Source organism: Suricata suricatta, chromosome 8 (genome assembly GCF_006229205.1).
Source record: "Suricata suricatta isolate VVHF042 chromosome 8, meerkat_22Aug2017_6uvM2_HiC, whole genome shotgun sequence".
Lineage (NCBI taxonomy): Eukaryota > Metazoa > Chordata > Mammalia > Carnivora > Herpestidae > Suricata > Suricata suricatta.
The window spans coordinates 113280290-113303828 of NC_043707.1; the positions used below are offsets into that span (position 1 = coordinate 113280290).

At 50.2% G+C, this 23539-nt stretch overlaps 1 protein-coding gene across 2 annotated transcripts in view; it reads left to right on the forward strand.

The window, feature by feature from the left end:
• Nucleotides 1-3665: 3665 nt before the first annotated feature.
• The window catches only part of INPP5B (inositol polyphosphate-5-phosphatase B), a 51786-nt gene continuing 31912 nt past the window's right edge, over nucleotides 3666-23539 (forward strand). Inside the window, exons 1-7 of one of the 2 annotated variants that reach the window (XM_029946573.1) lie at nucleotides 3666-4074; nucleotides 6952-7034; nucleotides 7418-7512; nucleotides 8313-8410; nucleotides 8524-8553; nucleotides 10963-11073; nucleotides 14868-15008. In XM_029946573.1, the coding sequence (XP_029802433.1) occupies nucleotides 3873-4074; nucleotides 6952-7034; nucleotides 7418-7512; nucleotides 8313-8410; nucleotides 8524-8553; nucleotides 10963-11073; nucleotides 14868-15008 (760 nt within the window). In that variant the 5' untranslated portion in view covers nucleotides 3666-3872. Of the gene's footprint in view, nucleotides 4075-6951; nucleotides 7035-7417; nucleotides 7513-8312; nucleotides 8411-8523; nucleotides 8554-10962; nucleotides 11074-14867; nucleotides 15009-15157; nucleotides 15262-23539 lie in introns of those variants that run through there. The other variant, XM_029946574.1, reaches the window with a different exon arrangement.

A 23539-nucleotide genomic window follows, 5' to 3' on the forward strand; every position in this document is an offset into this window, starting at 1 on the left:
AGGGAGGGTATTTGTGACTCCAATAGCAAAAATATATGCAGCAACTGATGTCCGGTCCTTGTCTGTTTCTTATCTCTAAGTTAGGCTCTATTTCTCCAGGCCAGAGTTAACTGTAACTCTTGTGTTCTTAGCCCCTCTTATGTTTTGGTCTGCAAGCTCATTAGAAGAGCCTTTTAGCAAATGTCTGCAGCACTTTGATCTAAAATCCCTTATGCAGGGGCAGGAATATGCCTTTTCTTATGGGGTATCTGTATGAGGAATATTGGTCTGATTTGGAACGTTGTAAGGCCTAATCAATAGCAATAGGCTTAATTTCACATGAGCAGTACAGCAGAAGGAGATACCAGTTCCGCCCCTCATGGCGGGAGCCATGCAACGTCTGCCATTTCCTTACTGTGACCGTGTCATCCAGCAAGGCTGGTGCGGCTCCCAGCAGGAGTAGAGATTACTTACAAACAGGGGAGCCTGGGTGGTTCAGTTGGTTAAGCGTCGGACTTCGACTCAGGTCATGATCTCATGGTTTGTGAGTTCAAGCCCAGCATCAGGCTCTGTGCTGATAGCATGGAGCCTGCTTCAGATTCTGTCTTCCTCTCTCTCTGCCCCAACTCCACCTGTATCTCTCTCTCTCTCTCTCAAAAATAAATGAGCTAACAAACATTTTTAAAAATTAGAAGGGTTGAGAGCAGAGAGGGAAGTGACTCTTATTACCAAGAGGTCCTATCCTGCTTCACCTCAGCACCCCGGATTTCGAGCACTGTCCAGCTGTGTATTCAAGACCACTGTCGGGGCGCCTGGGTGGCTCTGTTGGTTAAGCCTCCGACTTCGGCTCAAGTCAGATCTCACGTCCGTGGGTTCGAGCTTCCAGTTCTGTGTCTCCTTCTCTCTCTGCCCCTCCCCCTCTCATGCTCTGTCTCTCTCTGTATCAAAAATAAATACAACATTAAAAAAAAAAAAAAAGACCACTGCTGGGAGGGCCCCGGCCAAGAGTGGTTCTGGCTCCGGGCTGTCCCTGGTAGCTGTCGCCTGAGCAGATCGAAGTGCTGAAGGAAGAATGAGGCCGTGAGGTCAGGGAAGTGTGTCCTGTGAGCCTTGGGAACACAGGGCTGGGTGAGAAGATGGGAATGATGCCCTCCTCCCTCACCTCCAGCAGTTTTCTGCCTTGCATGGAAACACCCGATCCGGCTTGGCACACTCTTCTAGGTCTAATCCTTCAGTAAGGTGGGGGGGTAGGGGGAGAGCCAGGATCCAGGATCCAGATCTCCAACGTCTAAGAGCTCCCTCCTGCCCTTGGCTCAGCTCTGGTTTAAGAACAGGGTGGGATCTGAACCCTAAAGAGCCTGGACGAGGTGAGCCCTGATTTCAGACCCTCTCTGTGACCTGCGGTTTCCCTGCCCTGGGTTTTGAGGAAGCCCATCTCCCCCTCAGCCCTGACCCCCAGCATCTTCTGATGTTGGATACAAATGAAGCCAGAGCAGAGGCACCAGATGTCTATTTCATCCCTGAACCTGCTTCAGTTCTGTCTCCCCTTGGGCCTAGCTTGCTGCTGTTGCCATGCCAACAACAACATTCTCTCTCAGAAGGGCTGTCACCAGGCTGCAGGCTTCTCCGTGCTTGCCTTAGTGTCACTCTGACCGCATGACTTAAGGAAAGCAAAAATTCAGCTCCTTGGGTTCCTTTTTTTGTAGAGGTTGACCTCTCCTGCTCCCCAACCTCCATTTATTCACCTGCAGAATGCAATGATGGGGATCTCTGCAGTCCTCAACTGGGTCTTTCACTCTCTCTGGCCTCTGCAGGGCCTCGATATAAAATATCTGTGGCCAACAGTAGTCAGAGGTAACTGTCCCCAACCCGGGGACCCCAGCCCTTCCTGGACTCTCTGACCATCCCTAACTCATGACTATCGCTGGACCCTGGGACTGCCCCTTCTCTTCCCTGACCTCATGACCTCTTTCACTTGACCTTTCCTTGACCTGTGACTCTTGAGCTGGTTGCTCCTTGTAGTGATCCCCTCTCTCCTTTTCCCCCTACCAGTCTTCCTACTGGTCTTTAAAAAAAATTTTTTTTTACATTTTTTATTTATTTTTGAGAGACGGAGAGCACGAGCAAGGAAGGGCCAGACGGAGAGGGAGATACAGAATCCGAAGTAGGCTTCAGGCTCTAAGCTAGCTGTCAGCACAGAGCCCGATGCAGGGCTTGAACCCACGAACATGAGACCATGACCTGAGCCAAAGTCAGACACTTAACTGACTGAGCCACCCAGGCACCCCTCTCCTGTTGGTCTTAACAGATAGCCCAGAATCTGGTGAGCAGTCAGCTCCCCGCCCCTGTCCAGGTAAGCAGCACATGAAGGAGGGGAGAGCCTCCTGATGCCTTTACCCCAGGGGAACAGAGCCACAGTGTTCCACGCTGTCTGCAGATAAGACACAGCTGCTACTGCTTTGGAGAGGGTCTACCGGGAGATACTGGGAGGGGAGGTGTGGGATAGGGCTGCTGTGGGGGTGGGGGGATGCTGCTGGGAGAGAGATGCTGAGCAGAAGGGAAAGGAACCACTGGTTGGGATTGGGACAGGGTTGAGCTTGGCCCAGGACTGACCATTCCTGCTCCACCTGGACTTTCGGCAAGCTCTTCTTCCAGCTGATTCGACTCAGGGTTTCCCACTATGTGGCCCAGAGGAAATGAAACCCTTGCCTGTGGGCCAGCCCACCTCCCCCCAATGCTCTACTGGAGCCCGCTGGGCCCTGGGAGCCCCTCCTCTATGGCCCCTGCTCTGGCTTCTCCCATGCCGCTGTGAGCCCCACCGGCCACTCCCCAGCCGCCCCCCCCCCACTAGCCCCCAACTCTGAACCCTACTCTTTGAAAGCCCCTCACATCTGAGCTCAGTTTTTAGGGCCCCTCAGCCTCTAGCCACACCCTAACCTCTCTATCCTGTCAGGCTGACCCTTACCTTTGAGATCTACCCTCCTCATCACTCCCAGAGCCTGAGCCTGAGCTTTTTACCTTCAGTGCCCCACCCCCTCCAGACTCCCCTTCCCAGCTCCCCCTCCCCCTTCTCCCCACTAGCTCTCCCCTCTCTCCGAGCTCCATGGAAGCCCAGCAAAGCTCCTGTGCTTGTCCAGTAGCAGTTTCAAGTCTTGACTGTCCCCACAACAAGCCCTTTCTGGGATGGGGGCTGGGACTCTGCAGAGAGATGACCTCCCCCTACCCTACCCAGCAGCGGGAGTGTCACAGCACTTCCCCAGGCAGCCCTGCCCTGCTCCCAGGCCTAGGCCCCCTGATGTCCCAGAGGACTAGCTGCCAGCCCCCAAGGGAAACGTGGGGGGTATCTGCTTCCTACTTGCCTGCTCTGGGAGGCAGAGGCAGGAACAGGGTCGGTGTAGGGGCTGGGAGCAGGGGGACAGCCCTGAGAGGCTCTAGCCCCATCTCTGTTCAGTGTTCGCTCCACGACCAGTCTGAGCAGATGAGCAGAGCTGCTCGCCCCTCAGCCTTCCCTCCACTTTCTCTTACAGGTGAAAATTTGTGCCACCTTCTCCTGCTAAGGAGGGCAGGAAGCTGTGACCATGTGCCCTGAGGGCTGGGACTCCTGCGAGGTGGGCCCTTGGAGTGCTGTCCTTCCTGAGAACTGCAGGCCTTTCATCTCCCACTTGGACACAGTGGGTCAAGCAGCCAAATCTGGCCAGAGCTAGACTGGGTCGGAGCCTGGCTGCCTGGTGCCCAGCATGCTTGACCCATTCAGCTCTACATCATACCAGAGTCAGGGTGGCAGCTGGGATCTTCCAAGTCTCTGTGACATGCTTCCTCATTTCTGGTCACCCCCTATGTTCTCGAAGGACTGGCCAGGCTGACCTCATGGGGAGGGAGCTGGGGGTCCAGAGATGCTCATCTCAGCCCAGGGCCCAGTTACCACTTCCTGCCTCTGTGAATGGGGGGAGGGGCAATGGAGTACAAATGGTCCCATCTCTTCTTGCAGCTGCACTGGTCCAGTTCAGGCTTTACTGCACATGGCAGGGTCACCTGGCTGTGCCGGGGCAGTGGCTCAGCCCTGCTACCAGGCGTGCTGCCGAGCTTCACCTTCAGGTAACTGCCACCCGCTGGATGGGAATCTTCCCTTCAACCAGGTTGCCCCAGGGGTCACTAAGAGCCCCTCCACAGGGCCATGGCTGTGGCCACACTGCTGCTCCTACACTCTGCCATGCTCCCTTCCTGCTCCCTTAGCTGGGCCCAGCAGAACTGGGGAGTAGCAGCTAGGAAGACCCTGTAGGTCCCACAGGCCCCTGGTCCCACCCCCAGCTCTGACTCCTGCAGCTGAATCTTTAGTGAGAGGGATTTATCAAGTTCAAAGCCTGGGCTCCAGGATCCTCACTTCACTTCCCAGAGCCTTCGCCTGAATTTGGTGCCCTCCAAGAGGGCAGGGCCTCAGCCCTAATCCCAAGGAGAGGCTAGGGTTCATCTGGAAAAATGGAACTTCCTTTCTGACCCCCATCAAATGGGACAACCCCCATCGAATGGGAGGACCCCAAAATTGTCCCTATCCGCTTTTTTTGTTTTGTTTTGTTTTGTTTTTACTTTTTAAAACATTTATTTTTGAGAGACAGAGACAGAACGTGAGCAGGGGAGGGGCAGAGAGAGAGGGAGACACAGAATCTGAAGCAGGCTCCAGGCTCTGAGCTGTCAGCACAGAGCCCGATGCGGGGCTCGAACTCATGGACCACAAGATCATGACCTGAGCTGAAGTTGGAAGCTTAACTGACTGAGCCACCCAGGCGCCCCATTCCTGTCCACTTTTCACAGACCTTACTCCCCAGCCTTTGTCATTAAGAGTGGGGCTGGACTTAGGGTTCCCTAAGGAACCCTAATCACTTTCCTGGTGATTCCTACCCCCTTTTATCTTTAATGGTCTGAATCAATTCTTTTTCTCCTCATCTCCCACATAACTTTGAAACCAAATTCAAATAAACTTGAGCTCTATTTGAATTGTGGGTATTTCTGGCAAAAGGAGAATATCGGAAGAAGGTACCATCTGTTTCTGAAAGATGTTTACATAAATAGAGTTGGACTGGCCATTCGGGCAGCACCTCCCAGCTTAGTGAAAGGGGAGAGGGCACTGGTCAGAGGTCACAGGGGCCACTCCTTCCCCAGCACTGACCCTCTAGTTTGGGTCAAAGCTTGAGAGAAGGTATCTTCATTAAGACAATTCATTAATTCATGAATCCAATAAACACATTCTTGAGGGCCAACTGTGCCAGAAATTGTGCTGGGTGATGTGGCAAAGACATAGCCCAGTCTTCAGGGAGCTTACAGCTTGGTGACATGGCCAATAGGGTGAGAGACTTGTCCTGGATTCCCATATCCAAGTTGACTGCTTTTGCCCATCTGGAGCAACCTCCTGATCTTCAGTGCAGGACTCAAGACCCAAAAGGAGAAAGTACACATGACAGGGGTAAGTCAGGGGAAGGGGCTTGAGAGCAATAAAGTGTACCCTCAGGCTGTCTTGAGGGCTGAGGGGCCCCCTCCCTTGTCCTCTCTCCTCTCAGTGAGGGGGAGGAGGGGAGAGGATTCGGTTTCCACGTGCCACTGCACAAAGTGTCACCCCTTTACAGAGTGCACTCAGGTCCATTTTCTTCAAGCAGTCCTGTGAGGCAGGCTCCTGTCTTGCACCCATCATGCACACGTCACTCATGCACATTAGGTGAAGGGAGGAAGGATGGCAGTGTGTGGCAGCATCAATGGACAGAAGCTAGAGTGACATGTCAGCTGAGGCAGACATTTGCTACCTGCAGGGTCAAACTGTTTAACCTCTCTGATCCTCAGTTTCTCCTCCCGGGAAACAGAGGTAATGGTTCTTCAACAATGTTGTTCTGCCTCAAGCCAGATCAGGGTAGTTATCTGGGGAGAAAGAGTTCCATTAGAGGCCAGAGTGGGCCAGCCTGGATGACAGGAGTTGAGGATGGAATAGAGGAGAAAATGAAAATGCATTATTTTTTCCCCGTAAGGCAGACATGGCCATCTTCCTTCAGGGCGCTAGGCAGGGAGCTCTGGCCTCATGACTTGGAGGGCTGGAGTGGCTGTTAGAGTAGTCATCAGGAACGGGGAGCTCAGAGATCCCAGGATCTAAGGAGTTAATGGAGGCAGCTAGCCCCCAGCGCCCCCATGATTGGTGCGGGCATGCTGGGACTTGCAGGCTGCCTGACCAGCATGTGGCGCAGGGACTCCTGGGAAATGTAGTCCCTAGCTGACCAGGGCCGCCGTGTCCTACGTCCTCGGTGGTGACAGCTCAGGAGGTAGGCGGCAATGGCAGGGGGCTAGGAGCAGGGAGCCAGGACCCGACTGGGCAGTTGGGGGTGGGCAAACTGAGGCCTGAGACCCTTGTCCTGCAGCTGTCAAAGACAGACACCCCCTAGCCTGTGGCTGATGCAATCAGGCCTGCTGGGTGGGGATGAGGGCCAAAGAGCAATGAGATGTGATTTCCTGTCTCCAAAGAAAGAGGAATGGGACTGGAGTCCTTGTCCAGGATGAGATCCTCTTTCTCCTTCCCAAGGAGAACAGGACATTTCCCTCCAAACCCATGCAGACACACCTTTGACACCCCCTAGAGAGGTGCCAGCAGGACTAATATTGCTCCCCCAAAAGGGAGGTGGAGCCCTCTCCCAGGGGCTGTGAGACCATGTCCCCCTCTCCAGTAGTGGGACAAGGCGCCCACCTTCCAACAAGTAGACCAGACCCCGCTCAGAAACAACCAGATGCCCTTCCAAAGGGTAGTGCGACAAATTGTACATCCCACCAAGGGCAAATGGGTGGCCCCTCTCCCTAGAAACTAAAAGGCCCACCTAAGGAGGAGGAAGGGGAGGGCCAGGCCTCTTCTACCTTATCTCTGCCCCACCGCCCTCTGAGGCAGCTCCATCACCTCCTGGGTAACTTGTTAACCTAAGGGGCTCCCATGTGCCTTCTCCCCAGGGCGTGTCTGCTCAGCAGGGACCAGCATGGACCAGTCTGTGGCGATCCAGGAGACGCTGGCTGAGGGGGACTATTGCATCATCATATCCTTCCCAGCACTGAGCTCCCCGCCCCGGCAGCTGCCCTGGCCCTGGGAAGTGGACTGGACCATATCTATGTGCCTATCTGTTTTCCTCCCTTTCTCTGTGCCATCGGGGAAGAAGGAAGCTAGTATTTACTTCATACTCGCTCAGTATTGGACTCCGCCTGGTGCTTTAAATACTGTCATCCTCCCAGCCCACTGTGAAGTTGGGGATTCTTATCCCCATTTCACAGATGGGGAAGGCTCAGAGAGGTGAAGTGACTTGGCTAAGGTCACACAGTGCATCTGGGTGAGCAAGGGAAGAGCAGGGAAGGTGGGTTGGCCTGGGCTCGCAGAAGTTTGGCCTCTGGTTTCATTTTGGTTTCCCTTGACCCTGAGCAGCAGACAGTACAAGGTGTGCTGTGTGAGGGAGACAGCAGGCAGAGCCGCCTCCTGGGACTCGTGCGCCACCGCCTGAAACATGGTGGCCAGGAACATGCGTGAGTGAGGGGCCACGGGTTATTTATTCTTCACTGTATCCTCCAGCTGGACTTCAGCCATCCTTCTAGGGCAGAGTCTGTCTTCTAGATTAATTATAATAATAATCGTTCGTATTTTTTTGAACACTGTATTCTAAGCCCTTCATGTGTATCGGCCTGCATAATCCTCAAACTGTTGGAGAAGCTCCTCGTGCATAGACAGCTTAATGTACTGGCCCAGCTCTTGAGCTGCGTGGCCTGTCTGCCTGGGTTCAAATCCAGGTATTATTACCTCTGAGCCACATGCTCTTGAGCAAGCTGTTTTACTCCCCTGTGCCCAATAAATGTGGCTAGCAATGCCCGCATATTACACAGAAGGAGAGAGACTGACAAATACTTTTCGAAGATCTCAGAGCCAGAAAGTGAACCTCAGGATCTTGGAGCTGGGGGGGAGGGGCATTTGACATTTTCTAATCTACCACCCCCACTTTACAGATAGCAAAACTGCGGTCAGAGAGGGAAGGGGGTGGCTGAGGTTATGGCATTACTGTCACACGCTACGGATAGATCACGAATGTGTTTCACTAACAAAGCAGAGGCACCCCAAGATGGGCCAAGTTGACCTTTGATGACCTATCTTTAGAACTCCAGTCTCTGATGGGTACCGCCGACAGAGATGACACAAGGATTGTGCAGATCAGGGCACCACCAGCACGATCCTAGGGACCAAGGAGGGAATATGAGCACTTGGCCAAGGCCTCCACGATGGGGCTGAGGGGTGGTTGGTGGGCCCTGTCTTCACCTCTGCTTCCTGCCCTTAGTCTCTTCCTGTACATGCACCGGAGGATGGCCATTACCGCGGACGATGTCTCTTTGGACCAGATGGTGCCAGTCTCGCGGGATTTTATGCTGGAAGAAGGTGCCACAGGGAGTGGGTGGTGTCCCTCTCCTCTGGGGCCCCCGGGTCCTTTCTGTCCTAGTAGGGGCTAGAGTGCTCAATTGCTAAGGGCCTTTTCATTTCCCTCCCCACAGTGCCCCTGGATGGTGAACTCTACATTCTTGGTGAGTGGTCTTTTCAGCATGAATGGCAGTTAGGGCAGAAGATACCAGATCCACAGAGAGAATGGTGTCCAGTAAGAACACTCTCTGATGTCCCTACCATGGCAAGCAAAACGCTGTAGGATCGGGCCCGCCCATCACCCTCCTCCTTGCTTGCTGTGCTTGGAATCTTCTGGATTGGTTCCATCACCTCCAACATGACATGTTCCCACCACAGAGCCCCTGCACATGTCTCTCCCTCTTCCCGAAAGCCCCCACACCTCTTTTCACTTAGCCAACTCATCCTTCGGGGCTTCAGTTCACACTTTACTTTTTCCAGGAAGCTTTAGTTGAACCTCCTTAAATTATGCCTTGATGATACACATTCCTTTTTTCTCATCCCTGACAGCTCTCTGGCACAGTGATTTTTTTAAGGTTTTTAATGTTTTAAATTTTTTATATCTATTTTTGAGAGAGAGAGCGAGAACATATGCACAAGAGGGGGAAGGACAAAGAGAAAGAGGAAGACATAGAATCCAAAGCAAGTTCTGAGCTGTCAGTAGAGAACCTGACACAGGGGTTCGAACTCATGAGCCATGAGATCATGACCTGAGCCAAAATTGGGCATTTAACTGACTGAGCCACCCAGGCACCCCTAAAGTAATCTTTTTTAAAGATTACTTATTTATTTATTTTTAATATTTTTATTTATTTTTGAGAGAGAGAGAGAGACAGCATGGGCAGGGGAGGGTCAGAGAGAGAGGGAGACACAGAATCCCAAGCAGGCTCCAGACTCTGAGCTGTCAGCACAGAGCCCAATGTGGGGCTTGAACCCACAAACTGTGAGATCATGACCTGAGCCGGAGTCGGATACTTAACTGACTGAGTCACCCAGGCACCACAAAGAATATTTATTTATTTATTTATTTATTTATTTATTAAAATTTTTTTGTTTTACATTTATTTATTTTTGAGAGACAGAGAGACAGAGCATGAACAGGGGAGGGGCAGAGAGAGAAAGAGACACAGAATCCGAAGTAGGCTCCAGGCTCTGAGCTAGCTGTCAGCACAGAGCCTGACACGGGGCTTGAACCCACGGAACTGTGAGATCATAACCTGAGCCGAAGTCAGACACTCAACTGACTGAGCCACCCAGGCACCCCAAAGATTATTTATTTTGAGAGACACAGAGAGAGAGAGAGAGAGAGAGAGAGAGCACATGAGTAGGGGAGGGACAGGGAGAGAGGGAATCCCAAGCAGCCTCTGCACTTAAGTGTAGAGCCCAACGTAGGTCTCGAACTCATGAACTGTGAGGTCATGACCTGAGCAGAAACCAAGAGCTGGATGCTCAACTGACAGAGCCACCCAGGTGCCCCTGTCACCCTCAGTGATTTAATTATTTGTCATGACCTATTTAATGCTTGCCTTCTTTGCTAGACTATAGTAGCAGTAGTAATAACAGAAATGAATATTCACTCAATGATTATCTTGTGCCAGGCACTATGCTAAGAGCTTTACAAACATATGATGTTTCCCCACAACCACTCCACGAAGTTATCAGTTTTCCCATCCCCATTTTATGGACAAGGTAACTGAGGCCCAGAGAAATTAACTAACTTAGTAAGTGGTGGAACCAGGATTCAAACTCAAAATCCAGACTCTAGAGCCCACAGTCTTTTTTTTTGTTGTTGTTCATTTATTTTTGAGACAGGGAGAGACAGAGCACAAATAGGGGAGGGGCAGAGAGACAGGGAGACACAGATTCGGAAGCAGGCTCCAGGCTCTGAGCTGTCAGCACAGAGCCTGACGTAAGAGTCAAACTCACGAACCGTGAGATCATGACTTGAGCCAAAGTTGGACACTTAACCGACTGAGCCACCCACGCGCCCCTCAGGCCCACACTCTTGATCACTCTGCTAGACTGCTCCTGCTCGTTCATTAGTTGAGCACAATTGTGGGTGCTCACCCTGAGCCTGCAGGGTGCAGGGGTGATGAGACCGGCAGGACACCATCCACAGCCCAGCTCTCTGCAGCCAGGCCGTGTCCTTTCACCATGCTATCCCAGTACCTAGCACAGGCCTGACATAGTTAGGTAGACCCAGACAGCCCCTCTTGTCTGCTTCTATGTGCATTTCCTTCTGCTCGGGGAGGGGTAGACAACAGGTCAGAGAACCTGCCCTCTTCCAGCCCCATTGAGCACTCTTGTGGCCAGGCTTACTGACTGTCAGTGCCCAGATCTGCCCCCCTGTGGAATGGGAATTTGGAGCTTCAGGTGTAGAGATTTCTTTACCCCCAGGTATCAGCCGTTAGTGACCGGCTTAAGGGCTAACAGGGCTTGGGGATCTTGGGCTGCTGGTTCTCCATTCTGGGGTTGCCCGCCTTAGTACTCAGTTCCTGGAGGCCAAGGGCTCAATTCCCACCTCCTCTGTGCAGGCTCAGACGTGACCGTCCAGCTGGACACCGCGGAGCTCAGCCTCATATTCCAGCTCCCCTTTGGTTCACACACCAGGACGTTCCTCCAAGAGGTTGCCAATGCCTGTCCAGGTAGGTAAGACACCAGGCTCTCTGGGGTGGGGTGTGCTGTGTGGCTGGGCACTGACCTACCCACTGGCAGTTGATTTTCCATCCTTTGGACTCACACTCTAGTTTCTGTGCCCTCTAATGCTGCTGGCAGGAGGCCACAGTGCCCTCAGGCCATGGGCCAACTGTGTGTTTGCATTTCTGGTTTTCCGTTTCTAAACTTGAGCAGAACCTCCTTTTGTCCTCCTGCCTCTAGGCACGGTGGGCTGATTCTGTTGCAGAATCTTTTACAAGTTAGCAGGGTCAGCAGTTCCTAGAGGCTTATCTTCCCTCTCTTCCTCTGATAACACAGCTGGGACAAAGAGAAGGCTGGCATATGGGCTCATCTGCTCTTGAACCTTGCTCTGTCTCCCACTGCAGCTGAGGAAACGGTCTAGTTTTGGCTTCGCAACGAGAGGTTGGTGGCCTCTGGGGCGGGACTTGTTTAGATCAGGGTTTCAGCCAGGCAGGTAAAGAATTTGTATAGAGCAGAGGATTAGCCACAGAACATGCAAATCTCAGCCAGCAGGTACTGGGCTTATGTGTTTACCCAACACCATTACTTGTTTCCTTTCCAGCTAACATCTGTCTCTGCAGGAATGGCGGCAGGGGGGGTGGGGGGGCGGGGGCACTTCCCTTCCATCGTGGTCTCACCACGGAGACTAAATGTCTGGGGGGCTCTTAGTTTGCCTGGTGTGCCAGAAAGGGGACTGACTGGCTTTGGATGCACCTTGGAGTTGTGGGAAAAGGAAGTAGAAACAAGATTACAGACCCTTGAATGCCTGGTTAAGGGGTTTGAGGTTTATTCTTCAAGCAGGGGGAAATTTGTCTCCAAAGCTTCAACTAATAAGGGTAACTCAATTTATGATAATTATTAGTAGATGTTGGAGGGGTAATGATAGTAAAACAGCAAAGAACATGGGCTTTTAAGCTGCACAGTCCCTTGCATTTGAAACCTATCTTTGCTGACCCCTAACTGTGTGTCTTGGGGCAAACCACGTCACCTCTCTGAACCTTGGTTTTGTAGACTTGTAAAACATACATGTGAACGTGCCCAGGACATACTAGGAGCTCAAAAACTGTTTCTTCCTTCTGCACAAGAGGGCCCATAACTTAGCTAACATTCATTGTTGACTCAGTGTGTGTTAGACACTGTTCTAAGACCTTTCCACACATTATCTTATTTTCTTTACGGCACATTACAAGGTTGATATTAGTAATGTCTGCATTTTACAGACGAGGAAACTGAGGCTCAGGGAGGTGAAGTGTCTTGCCTGAGTACACAGCTGGTAGTCTCCTTCAGAAGCTGAGCTTGTGTGTGTGTGTGTGTGTGTGTGTGTGTGTGTGTGTGTGTTTAATATTAGGAAGCATTTTAAAGTTTATTTATTTATTTTTAGAGGGGGGAAGGGCAGAGAGAGAGAAAGGAGAGAGAGAATCCCAAGCAGGCTCCACACTCTCAGGGAGAAGCCTGCTGTGGTACTTGAACCCACGAACTGTTGAGATCTCAACCTGAACCAAAATCAAGAGTGGATGATCAACTGACTGAACCACCCAGGCACCCTTTGCTCTTGCGTTTTGATGCAGGATCTTTTATAAAAGATTTTCCTATCCCATAGAAACAGCTCAGCAAAGAAAGGCTTCATGGAGGAGGTGATATGTAAGCCAAGACCTGAAAGATGAACGAGGTTTTTCCCAGGTGGGCAACAAAGGGGAGGGAGAGGGCTGTCAGAGGGAAGAGCAGGTTGGTAAGTGGGATTAACTTGGAGGTAGGAGGGAGTGCAGAGGCAGCTCAAGAAGGGTTTTTAAACAACCAACAGAGAGAGACCTTGGACTTAGCCCCACAGCTTGTGGGGGAGCTGTAAAAGTTTTAAACCGAGGAATGACAAAGTGGGATTTATATGAAGGAAAAGTTCCTCTGGCAACTGGTGCCAAAGGGGAGAGCCCAGAGCAGGGAGCTCAACCTGAGTGCATTGCAGGGGTGGCCTTATGAAAACTGAGGCTTGGGCTACGGCCTGGTAATGGGCATGGGGAGGAGAGGGTGCACCTGAGATCAGACTGAAGGGAACGTAGGTACCACATGGGCAGTTGAGTTTGGGTTGCATTCACAACTTTACCTGGTGGTTAGAACAGTGCCTGGCACTTAGGAGACACTTCATGGATATGTGTTGAATGGAAGAACATAGCTCGGTGCCTGTGAGTCTGGAGAGAGAGGAGTCAAGAATGACTTTGCTCTTTTAGGCTTACTTATCTATCAGTCCCTTACCTGCTCTGCCTTCTCGGACCCACACCTGGGATAACCAGCAGAGATGCTGCACTAAATCCAGTTTGCTAAGTAGTCATCATGATGTGGACTTCCTCAGGGAGGGGCCTGGGTAAGAGGGGACTCTCACTGGTGAAGGCTCTTGGGTGTCTAGCAGCCCAGACTTTGCCTTTTAGAGATAAAGGGACTGGAGTCCAGGATGAGCATGAGGTGAAAAGTGAAAGGAACTAGGTTTTCTCCACCCAGTTCCTGGTGGGTAATGTGTAGCACAAAAGGCTTTGTAGAAGTGCCTTGGTCAAGAGGCCACAATTAGAGAAAAGAATTAGAGAACCCTATCTGAATACCTATTATGTGTCAGACATTTTTCTAGACATTTGGACAATGCACACCAACCATGTTGTCCTGTTCTGTCCCTTGAGCAATACTGCAAAGTAGGTATCCTGTTTATAGATGAGTAAACTAACAGAGAGAAAGTAAGTAACTTACCCAAGGTCATTCATCAATTGAATTGATAGAATGGAGTTTGGAACCCCAGGCTCTAACTCATGCCCATATAGTCCAGATATTTCAGTTCTGATCCCAGCTCTGCCACTTCCTAGTTGTGAATGTGAGCAATGTATTTTACTTCTTTGGGCCATGGCTTTATCATATGTACAATGGAAATATGAACCCGCCTTACCCACGATTCCAAGAGGTTTGTGAGGATCAGATGAAGCCCAGTATTAGTTCACAATATCTAAATACTGAAAAGAACTTAAAAGCTGTTTCTGGGGGTGCCACACTGGGGCCTGGACCCCAAGTTTCTTTATTTATGATGTCCTTGCAAATCCAATTCAATTCGGTTGGTTTCATGCAGTTTTACAAGAAGAGCCGGCAAGATAGGGTAGGAGACCAAATGCGTTTGGGGCTTAGACAGAAGTGGGTTTGAGTGAGAGGGAGAAGCACTCAAGAATTTCTAGGAAGAGGTGGCAATCTGGTTAAAGGGGAACCAGAGGTCTGGTCTTGAGAGGACTTGTCTTGAAGGCATAGCAAACGCACTGCTTTTACTGGAGTGTGTTTTTATTATGAGTAGCTTACAAGTTGCTGACAGAGATTATGGACAATTAAAGCACCCAACCCACTCCCTAGGACTGACGGCTATTTGAGTTCCCGCTGTGCCTCTCACTCTGCGACCTTAGACTTAAGGTCTCTGAGCTCAGCTGCCACGGGAATAACAGTTCCTCACTTCCTACAGTTAGTTGTGAGGATTAAAGAGTAATATACATGTGAAGCACGGACCGTGGCACATAGTTACCACAGAGGAGTGGCGCGGGTCTAGTTAGGAAGGGCCGGGTTGTTGCTTTTTTTCCTCCACATTTATTATTGCATTTGAATCTCAGACGTACCCAGTGCGCTGGGAAACAGGCTTGAAGACTCTCCGGAAAGGCTGAGCGATTTGCTCACCCGCATACAGTCATGCAGAGGTGGAACTGGCTCTTCAAGCCCGTGGCTTAGCATTCCCTCCTTGTCCCTGCCACAGGTTTCGATCCCAGGACCCCGGATCCTGAATTCCTGTGGCTGTCTGTATACAGGTGCACCCAGCTGGAGCCCGATCCTCCCGCGCCGCTGGGTGGGAACTCGGCCCAGGACTTGGGACCCCGGTGCGCCGGAATTGGCGGAGGCAGGTATCCGTCTCGAAAGAGGCAGTGAGGATTGGAGGAAGTGCGGCCGCGAGGGGCGGGCTCATTACTGTTCAGGGGTGGGGCTATAGAGAATACCAGCCTTTGATTGGCGGAGGTGGCACCCGGGGGCGGGCCCTTCTGGGGGCGGAGCGGGCAGCGCGGTAGGGGCGGTGCGGCGGCGTGATGAAGAACTTGAAGACACTGGCAGGGAAATGTCCGCCGCCTCCGGCTCTCGGGAGTGCGATTCTGCAGGTCTTTGGCGGGCTGTGGGAACCTGGGTTGGGGGTCTGGCCGGGGGCGGCGGCGGGCCAGGCCCGCGGTTGGGCAGGGTCTGCGGTTTGGCCGGTGGACGCACGGGGCAAAGACCAAGGTCCTGGCCCTTCGGAGGCGGGATCGCAGGGGCTGAAGTTCCGAGGGGATGTTATTCTCAGCCGACGTGGTGAGAACGGGAGGATGGCTGTGTGGTACTCCGGAATCTGGAAGCTGAGGTTGTAGTAGAGCGCCGATCCCGACTCGCTGTGTGCCGTGGAGCCAGTCGCTGCCTCTCTCTGAGCCTGTTTCTCCATCCTGACCTTCCGAGGTTGGCTTATGTTGGGGGTGCGCTCGTCATGACCGAGCCTTCCTTTGGGCGAGAAATGGTGTGTGTACTGTACTGCCCGGCTCCCTTGTCAGTCTTTGGCCCGTGTGATAGATGGGGCTGTGCCCAGAGCTGGAGTCCAAGAGAGCCCTGTCCACCGTGGGCCTGGAGGCCAGGATGAGGTTACAGGTGAAAGGGACTAGATTTTTTTCCACCCAGCCCTTCATGGGTCATGTTGTGCAGCACAAAAGGCCAATTGTTGAGCAGGAGGTTGTGTTTTGGAAAGCGAGAGGCCCAGGGCTGAGGTTTGCGTCAGTCCAGTGCTTTGGGAGGACCTGCAGACCTGTATTTTCTGTACAGCTCCTTGATTTTCTGCAAGGGCTCTCTGGTATGTTTTCCCCCTGGGTGTGCCCGTGGGGTTCCAGTTACCTGTGAGCTTTGGCATGACCACTGGTACCCATTCGTGCCTCTTTTCGCAACTCTTTGCGAGAGAGGAAGAGTCTGTCGAGTAGCTGTGTTAAGTGTGGGCCAGCACTCCACTTGCTCTTATAAGGCTTGGAAACTCTGAGGGGCTGGGGCGTCGAGGGTGGGGTGCAGAGAGCAGGTTGCACAAAGTTTGTAAAGTGAGAGGAAATTGGGTGAGCAAGAGACTTCCTCAGTGTTTGTGCTTTTCCCTCATCGCAGCTGCCGCAAGAGGCGTTTGAAGCGCTTGATGGTGCCGATAGCTTGCCTCTTTCTTGGGCTTATCTCCGCTCACTGGAAGGACTTGATCTTGAGGCAGCTGTTGCTTCAGTTCCCATGACATCCTGGGCTGTGGTGCCGGGAAGGTGAGGGCTCACCGTTAAGAACAGGCCCGGGGCAACAGAAAGGGGCGGGTGGTGTGCTGGCCAGGGCCAGGTTGCTGGAGTGATTGAGTCCCTAAATGGCGACAGAGGTCTTCTGGGAGAGGTCAGGGCAGCTCTGCAGCCAGTTATCAGCCTCTGGGTGATAAATGCGCCAGGACCTCAGACTCTTTCATTTGCTTTCAAAAAAAAAAAACAAAACCTAGTCACATGCTGGTGAGGAATTCTGGTTAACGTTTTGGTTTTATTTTTAGTTTAAAATGATGTGGCCCCATCATAATACCTCCAGTAAGTGGGCTTACGCTAGATTGCTGAGTTTAATGTAAAGTTAATTTTAATTAAATCGATTTAATTTATTTAATGGAATCAGTTTAAATTAATTTAAATTGCCAAATGACCTCCTGTTAAGACTGGTAAGAGATGGCACCGGGCCCCCAGTTCTGCCTCTCCTCTCTGTTTCCAGAGTTGCTCCGGCCTCTGGAGAGTCACATCTTCTACAACAGGTAGAAGAAACTTTTGGGCCTCCTCTGACTTCGTTTTCAGAATAGTCTAGGACCCAAGGGAAACAGGTAGTGGATTTGGTTCTTTCTATACACATGTGGTCCAAATACCCACTTCCTGATAGCCTGAGGAAGCAACCTGAAGAAAAAGGCTGCTTCACAATGCTGTTTGTGATGTACTTTAGGAGAAACAGGGCTCCCTCAGGGAGCTGACAGTCCAGACATTGAGGTAAGAGAGTGTTAGCCCGGCAGGCAGTGGTCCTTAGAGGGTGAGCCAAGGGGATAAGAGCACCTCAAAGGCCTGGGTATTTTGGTGGCAAGGTGAATCTTGTCTTCACATCTCGCCTTTGCCTTGGTAGAGAAAGGAAAGATCTCTTTTTGATGCTTCTCTCCCAACTGTCCATTCTTTGATTTGTCTCTGCTGAATCCAGGGGTGTCAGGCCAAGTTTGATAGCGACTGGTGTCCCTGTCCGCAGGGTCAGAGCGGTGTCTTTGAACTAAGATGTGATGTGGAAAAGAGATGACCCCTGGTTGCAGGGCAGCCTGTTCATCCAGGACGTTGCACTGGTCTCAGACAAGCAGCTGTCAAGGGTGAGGGCTTTGCTGCCTCTTCACTTACCTGTTCTACTCTAAGTACCTTTTTCTGTCTTTCAAAAGAAATAAGGACAAAATGCTTCCTTATTTCAGTCCAGCAAGTGAAGGTGCTCTTATCCTGAAACCCCGTGGGGATCCTGCGTAGGTAGGCCTCCGCAGTCCTCCATGTCATTGTATAAAACGTCCTCCTGCACTTTTTCCTATAGGCACAGGCAAAGACCTGGAGCTGCGTTCTGGAAGATTCTGAGGCGTGCGCTAGAGAGGGAAAGAACTACTCAGAAGTCCCATTGGGGCTCTCCGGGGCTAATTTAACAAAGCGGTGATAACATTCAAATGTTGGTCTTTTGAAGTGGTTTTCTTATTCCATGGCTGATTCAAAGTGAGGCAGCTTTGTAGTAACTCAAATTTAGAGTGAGATGCGCCATGAATACTTTTGCCCCTGGAGCCCAGGAAACGGCATTAGAGTCTGTCTGGCCTGAGAAAGGAAATGAATGCTATTTATATCTCAGGACAGCATAAAGGGTAACCTAGATTACCAGGGTGGAAGCCAGAGAGAATGTGGGAAAAAGAGCCCCTGGGTTGGTCCACCTCTCTCTCTCTCGCTCGCTCTCTCTCTCTCTTTCAAGAAGAAAAATCTGTGTGACCAACCTGTCCTTTTAGCAGCGAAGAGGAATTCTCCTAGGTGTTTGTCCTGCAGGTAGGAACAGTGCCCATTCTATCTTTGTGGGAAGCTCTGCAGGCCCCTAAGCAAATGAGTTTGGATCACTTTGTTTAAACAAAAGAGAACTGTGCTCCTTTTTCTTCCTCCTTTTGTTGTTCCCTTCTCCTTTTCCCCCGGTTTGTCCCATTTAACCTCCTGTTTGTTTCTAGAACAGGAGAACCCCCTGAAGACTTTTCTTTCCCTCAGAAAACAGTTTTGTGTTGGAATTCTACAGGGCGAGTCTAGAGCGAACAAAGTGACCCACGAACATTCATTTAGAAGTGGGGCTTTCCTCAGAAAAATCCTCAGGGACAGAAGGTTCAGGAAAGGGAGGCATCAATATTTATTAGCGGGAAGACAGGGTTGGAACATAGAAGCCAGCTGACTTGCGTGTTTTCTTTGCTGCTTAAAATGTACTGTAACAAATTTGTAGGCTTTTCCACCCCTGGTGCATATGCAAATTGAAACTAGCAAAAATGTGTGGTGAGGATTTGAATAAAGTGTGTGTCTCAGTGGCTTGGATATTTTCATTTTTATGTTCCTTATTGCACCTCGGTACCATATTAGACATGTCCCTTGACTTTCCTCTCTTCCATCTATGCAAGGAGAGTGAATGTTTGTCTTTGAGAAGGTCACCTCTAAATTATTGAGAGATGCTTTTGTTTGGGAATCGCATGTAGGAATTGTAAATGCCTGCTTCCCAGAGCTTAGAGACTGGCTGGCCACTTCAGGGCCTATCTATGCAGGTTTCTTCCAGGTAACTACTCATTATCTTCTTACTGCCCTCCCTCCCTCCAGTCTCTTTTCCATGAATGCAGTCCCTTCAAACCTCGGTCATTCTTGACTCTTCCCTCTCCTCTTCTGATAACCACATTATTTTTTAATCCCCATCGTTCATGTAAGTATCCTCTTACTTGAATGAACCCAGTGGTCTCCTTACAAATCTTCCTAACCTCAAGGCTGCTTCTCCCTCGGGATCTCCTTAGACTCCAACCTTTATCATGCCCTACTATTTTGTATGTGAACTTGAATGTTGTGCCATTCTCTGTTGCCCACAGGATAAAGCTCAGATCCTTTTGCAGGACAGTTCAAGTCCTGCACAGTCTGGCTTCAGCCCCCTCTTATCTCCTCTTATCTGCCCCAACTCACCTTCATTTCCTCTTACTTCGACTGTTGGTAATTTCTGGATAAAGCCCTATGCATTTTCGTCTCTTTGTCAACTGCTCATTCAGCGACATTTTTACAAGCTTAAACTTGATGATGTTGGCATTTTGCATCTTCTCTCCTCCCCACATGCCAGCCCGAATGCCTTGCGCATCACCAGGTGCTCAAACAATGTCTGTGGTCTTTGAGCTGTAGAGACCCGTGCAGTTCATCGGCTCAAGGGCTTAGTCACTTGAACAACTCCTGCCCCCTTCCTCTTCCAGTATGCTCTGAACTTCTCTCCCCTCCCTTCCTGGTTTGCTCTTACCCACTTCTCTTTTCAGCTTTATCACCAGACCACAGAAGGTCCAGTGAAGGGAGAGCCTGGAGGGAAAGAGTCAAGTCATCTGTCCAATAACCTGTCACCACTAGTTTGTTGCTGTGATGTGGTCGCACTGGAGTCGTCCTCCTTGAAAGCTAAACCGGGGGCGCCTGGGTGGCTCAGTTGGTTAAGCCTCCGACTTCGGCTCAGGTCAGATCTCACGTTCGTGGGTTCAAGCCCTGCGTCAGGCTCTGTGCTGACAGCTAGCTCGGAGCCTGGAGCCTGCTTCCGGTTCTGTGTCTCCTTCTCTCTCTGTCCCACCTCCTCTCGTGATCTGTCTCTCTCTGTATTAAGAATAAATAAAAACATTAAAAAATTATAAAAAAAAAAAAAGAAAGCTAAACCGGTCATATTTAGTCCTTGCCAACCTAAGTTGGATTTGCACAGGGTGCAGATTAGAGTTTGAGTCCACGGCTTATGGGTCGGCAGGACACAGGATGTGTTTTTAGAGATGTCTAAAGAAACAAAAGAGAGAAAACTAAGAAGCATGGTTATTCGACTCTTAAGAAAGTAACAGAACTATATGGGGGGCTGTCCAGGCTGACAATTGTTTGTATGCCTGTGCCCTGTGTTATGGGTTTCTTTCCAGAGTTTCCTACATTGTGCCCTATACTTAGCTCCCCCGCTCCCTTTATAAAAAAGTAGACTCCACGCCCAGTGTGGGGCTTGAACTCACGGCCCTGAGATCAAGAGTTGCGTGTTCTATCGACTGAGCCAGCCAAGCACTCATGGTTCCCCTTCATAGAGTAAAATCCAAACACTACATGGCATTCAAAATCTTACACTTTGGTCTTGTATTACTAGTATATATCTTACTAAAAAAAAAATCTTTTTTTAATGTTAATTAATTAATTTTTAATGTTTGTTTTTGAGAGAGAATGAGAGAGAGAGACAGAGTGCAAGAGGGGAGGGACAGAGAAAGAGGGAAGCACAGAATCTGAAGCAGGCTCCAGGCTCCGAGCTGTCAACATTGAGCCTGACACAGGGCTCAAACCCACAAACTGTAAGATCATGACCTAAGCCGAAGCTGGACACTTAACTGGGCCATTTAGGCGCTCCTAACAAATCTTTTAAAATAAAAATTTGTTTATAAAAATGTATTGCTATCAAACTATTATTATTATTATCGGTTACAGTTACCAGTTATTAAGCACTTACTGTGGGTCTTTGGGGCTCAGAGTATGCCACAGAAGTTCTGTAAGAGGATATCCATTTCTCAGATGGAGAGATCGAGGCTCAGAGAGGGTAGGTAACATGCCAGTGACCACTCGCTGGTCAGCGACAGAGTTGAGAATAGAACTCAAGTTGTGTGTTTGAATCTGATGCGTGAGCCCTAATCCCTGTACTCCACTTCCATGTCCTCTAATGCTTCTCAAACAAAACTTTTTCTTTCTACTTGTTTATACTACTGATTATTACTGTTTTCTGAGGATACCATAATGCCTTGTCTTTGTACTGGTATTATTTCTTCTCCCAGAAATACTTTCTGAGCCTCACGTTTTTCTGATAGTTGATACCATTTATTGACTAAGAACACAGACTCTTGGGGCGCCTGGGTGGCTCAGTGTTGGTTGAACGTCTGGCTTCGGCTCAGGTCATGATCTCCCAGTTTGTGGGTTTGAGCCCCACGTCAGGCTCTGTGCTGTCAGCTAGCTCAGAGCCTGGAGCCTATCTTCAGATTCTGTGTCTCCCTCTTTCTCTGACCCTCCCCTGCTCATGCTGTCTCTCTCTCTCAAAAATAAAAAAAAATTGGAAAAAAAAAAAAAGAAGAACACAGACTCTTGACCCAGATTCCTTGGGTTTGAATCCTGGCTGCGTGTCCTGGGGCAAATTAGTTAACTTCTTTTCTGTAAAGTGCAGATAATGATAGTACTTACCTGACGAACAGTTTTGAAGATTAAACATATATAAAGTGTTTAAAACCATGTCTGGTGTGTAGTAAGCCTGAAGACTTTGCTATTCATATTATTCATGATAATAGTGCTATCATTGTCATTAATGCAGCCTGATTTGGATTCTTCACAGGATTATCTTCCTGTGAATTGAATGTATCTCTCGCTGGTAAGTGTCACCCTGCCTCAGACTGAGAGAGCCCTTGGGGTGGCCCCCTCTGTGTCACTGATAAACACTGAGCCACCTCACTTGCTCCTGCCAATTTGAAACATCAGGTATTTTGCTCGCATGGTTTTGCAGGTTCTTCTGGTGTGCTGGATTTGGAATGCAAACACCAGTGACTGAGAAGACAGGAAGGGACATCTCCTAGACCTGTCTAGTAGATACCCATCAAGGTTAGGACATGATCTCCACTCAGCAGTGACAGCCACACACCCACACACCCTGTGGACACCATGGTGGTCCCTTTGCTTTGTTATCCAAACAGACTGAACCCTTCCGTTCATTGGCTACTTACTTCTATGAGGTGATAGTTTCGTTGAAGATCTGGTGCTCGTGCTTGCAAAGGGGGAGACCGTGGAGTCAAGCAGATCTGGGTTTTCACGTCTAATGCGATTAGAAAGTACTTGATAAGTAGCAGTCTTCATTATCAGAGCAGTGGGGGATTAAGAGTGGCAGAACTGGAGGAAAAAGGGGTAGAGGGAAAAGAACTAACAGTTCCTGCCCATCTGCTGTATATCAGGCATTGTGCTAGGTACTTGACCCATGTAGATTTCGTTTGGTTATTCTTTTGGCTTCTAAGTTTGGTGGCATTCTCCACATGTTACAAATGCAGACACAAATGCAGTAATTTGCTTGAGGTTTCGTATGAGGTCATGGACAGAGCCAGTAAAAGAGCCAGGTCTGTTTTATTCCAAAGCCCAACGCTTATTTCCAAAAACACTAATTTCTCTTAAAAAGGCCACACCAGGACAAGAAGGCCTTTAGAAGTCGGAGAGATGACTACCGAGGATAGCGTGGTGATGGTAGTGGGGCTTTGCAAAGAAGGGGAAAGAGGGCGTAGGAGTGAAGGCTGGGCTTTGCAAGAGAGGTGGCCGGCAAGTAGGAGGGGCTTCCCCTGGAGGCAGGGGTGAGGGTGGCATGCAGGGCAACCCTGTCCATTTAGATCTGGCAGTTTTCAGGTGAGTGAGGAGAGCCAATTTGCAAAGGGCCTCATCTGCCAGTTCAACCAGTTTGTATCTTAACCTTCTGGCAGCAGTGCACTGCTGAAAGCTTTAGAGCAGGGAGACCTAAAATCAGAGTTCAGTCTGGCCTCATCCAGAGACCAAGTTGGGTAGTGAGAAGTGGGAAGATCCTGTAGCAGGAGACTCTTGTGGTGACAAGAGAGACTCTTGCAGTGAGGAGCAAGGAGAGGATGGCCTGAGGAAAGGCATCCTTGGGAACAAAGACATTGGTGGCTGACCAGCTCTTGGACCCTGGGGTGAGAGGGATGGGTGGGTGGCAGGCTTGCAGACTGGGCTGGTAGGGACAGGGCTGGTGCAGGTGACAAAGGGGGAGCTCAGAGAGAGGGCCCCAAGTCAAACTGCAGCTTTACCTGGGCCCCAACCATGTACATTCTTGTGGGAATGTAGACAGTAGGCAGTGGCAGGACTAAGCTCAGGCAGAGCTGGACAGCTCCATTTGGAGTGAACCGTGGTGGCCAATGCCTCTTATATAGAAGGGAAGAAGCAGGACACTGTCTACTGTGGTAGCCACCTATGGCTATTTACATTTAATTTAGGTAAATAAAATACAAAATCCAGTTTCCTGTTCACTCTAGAAACATTCCAAGTGTCTCAGTGTGGCCAGTGGCAGTGAAGCTATAAAACCTTTCGGTCATCACAGAAAGTTCTCATGGAC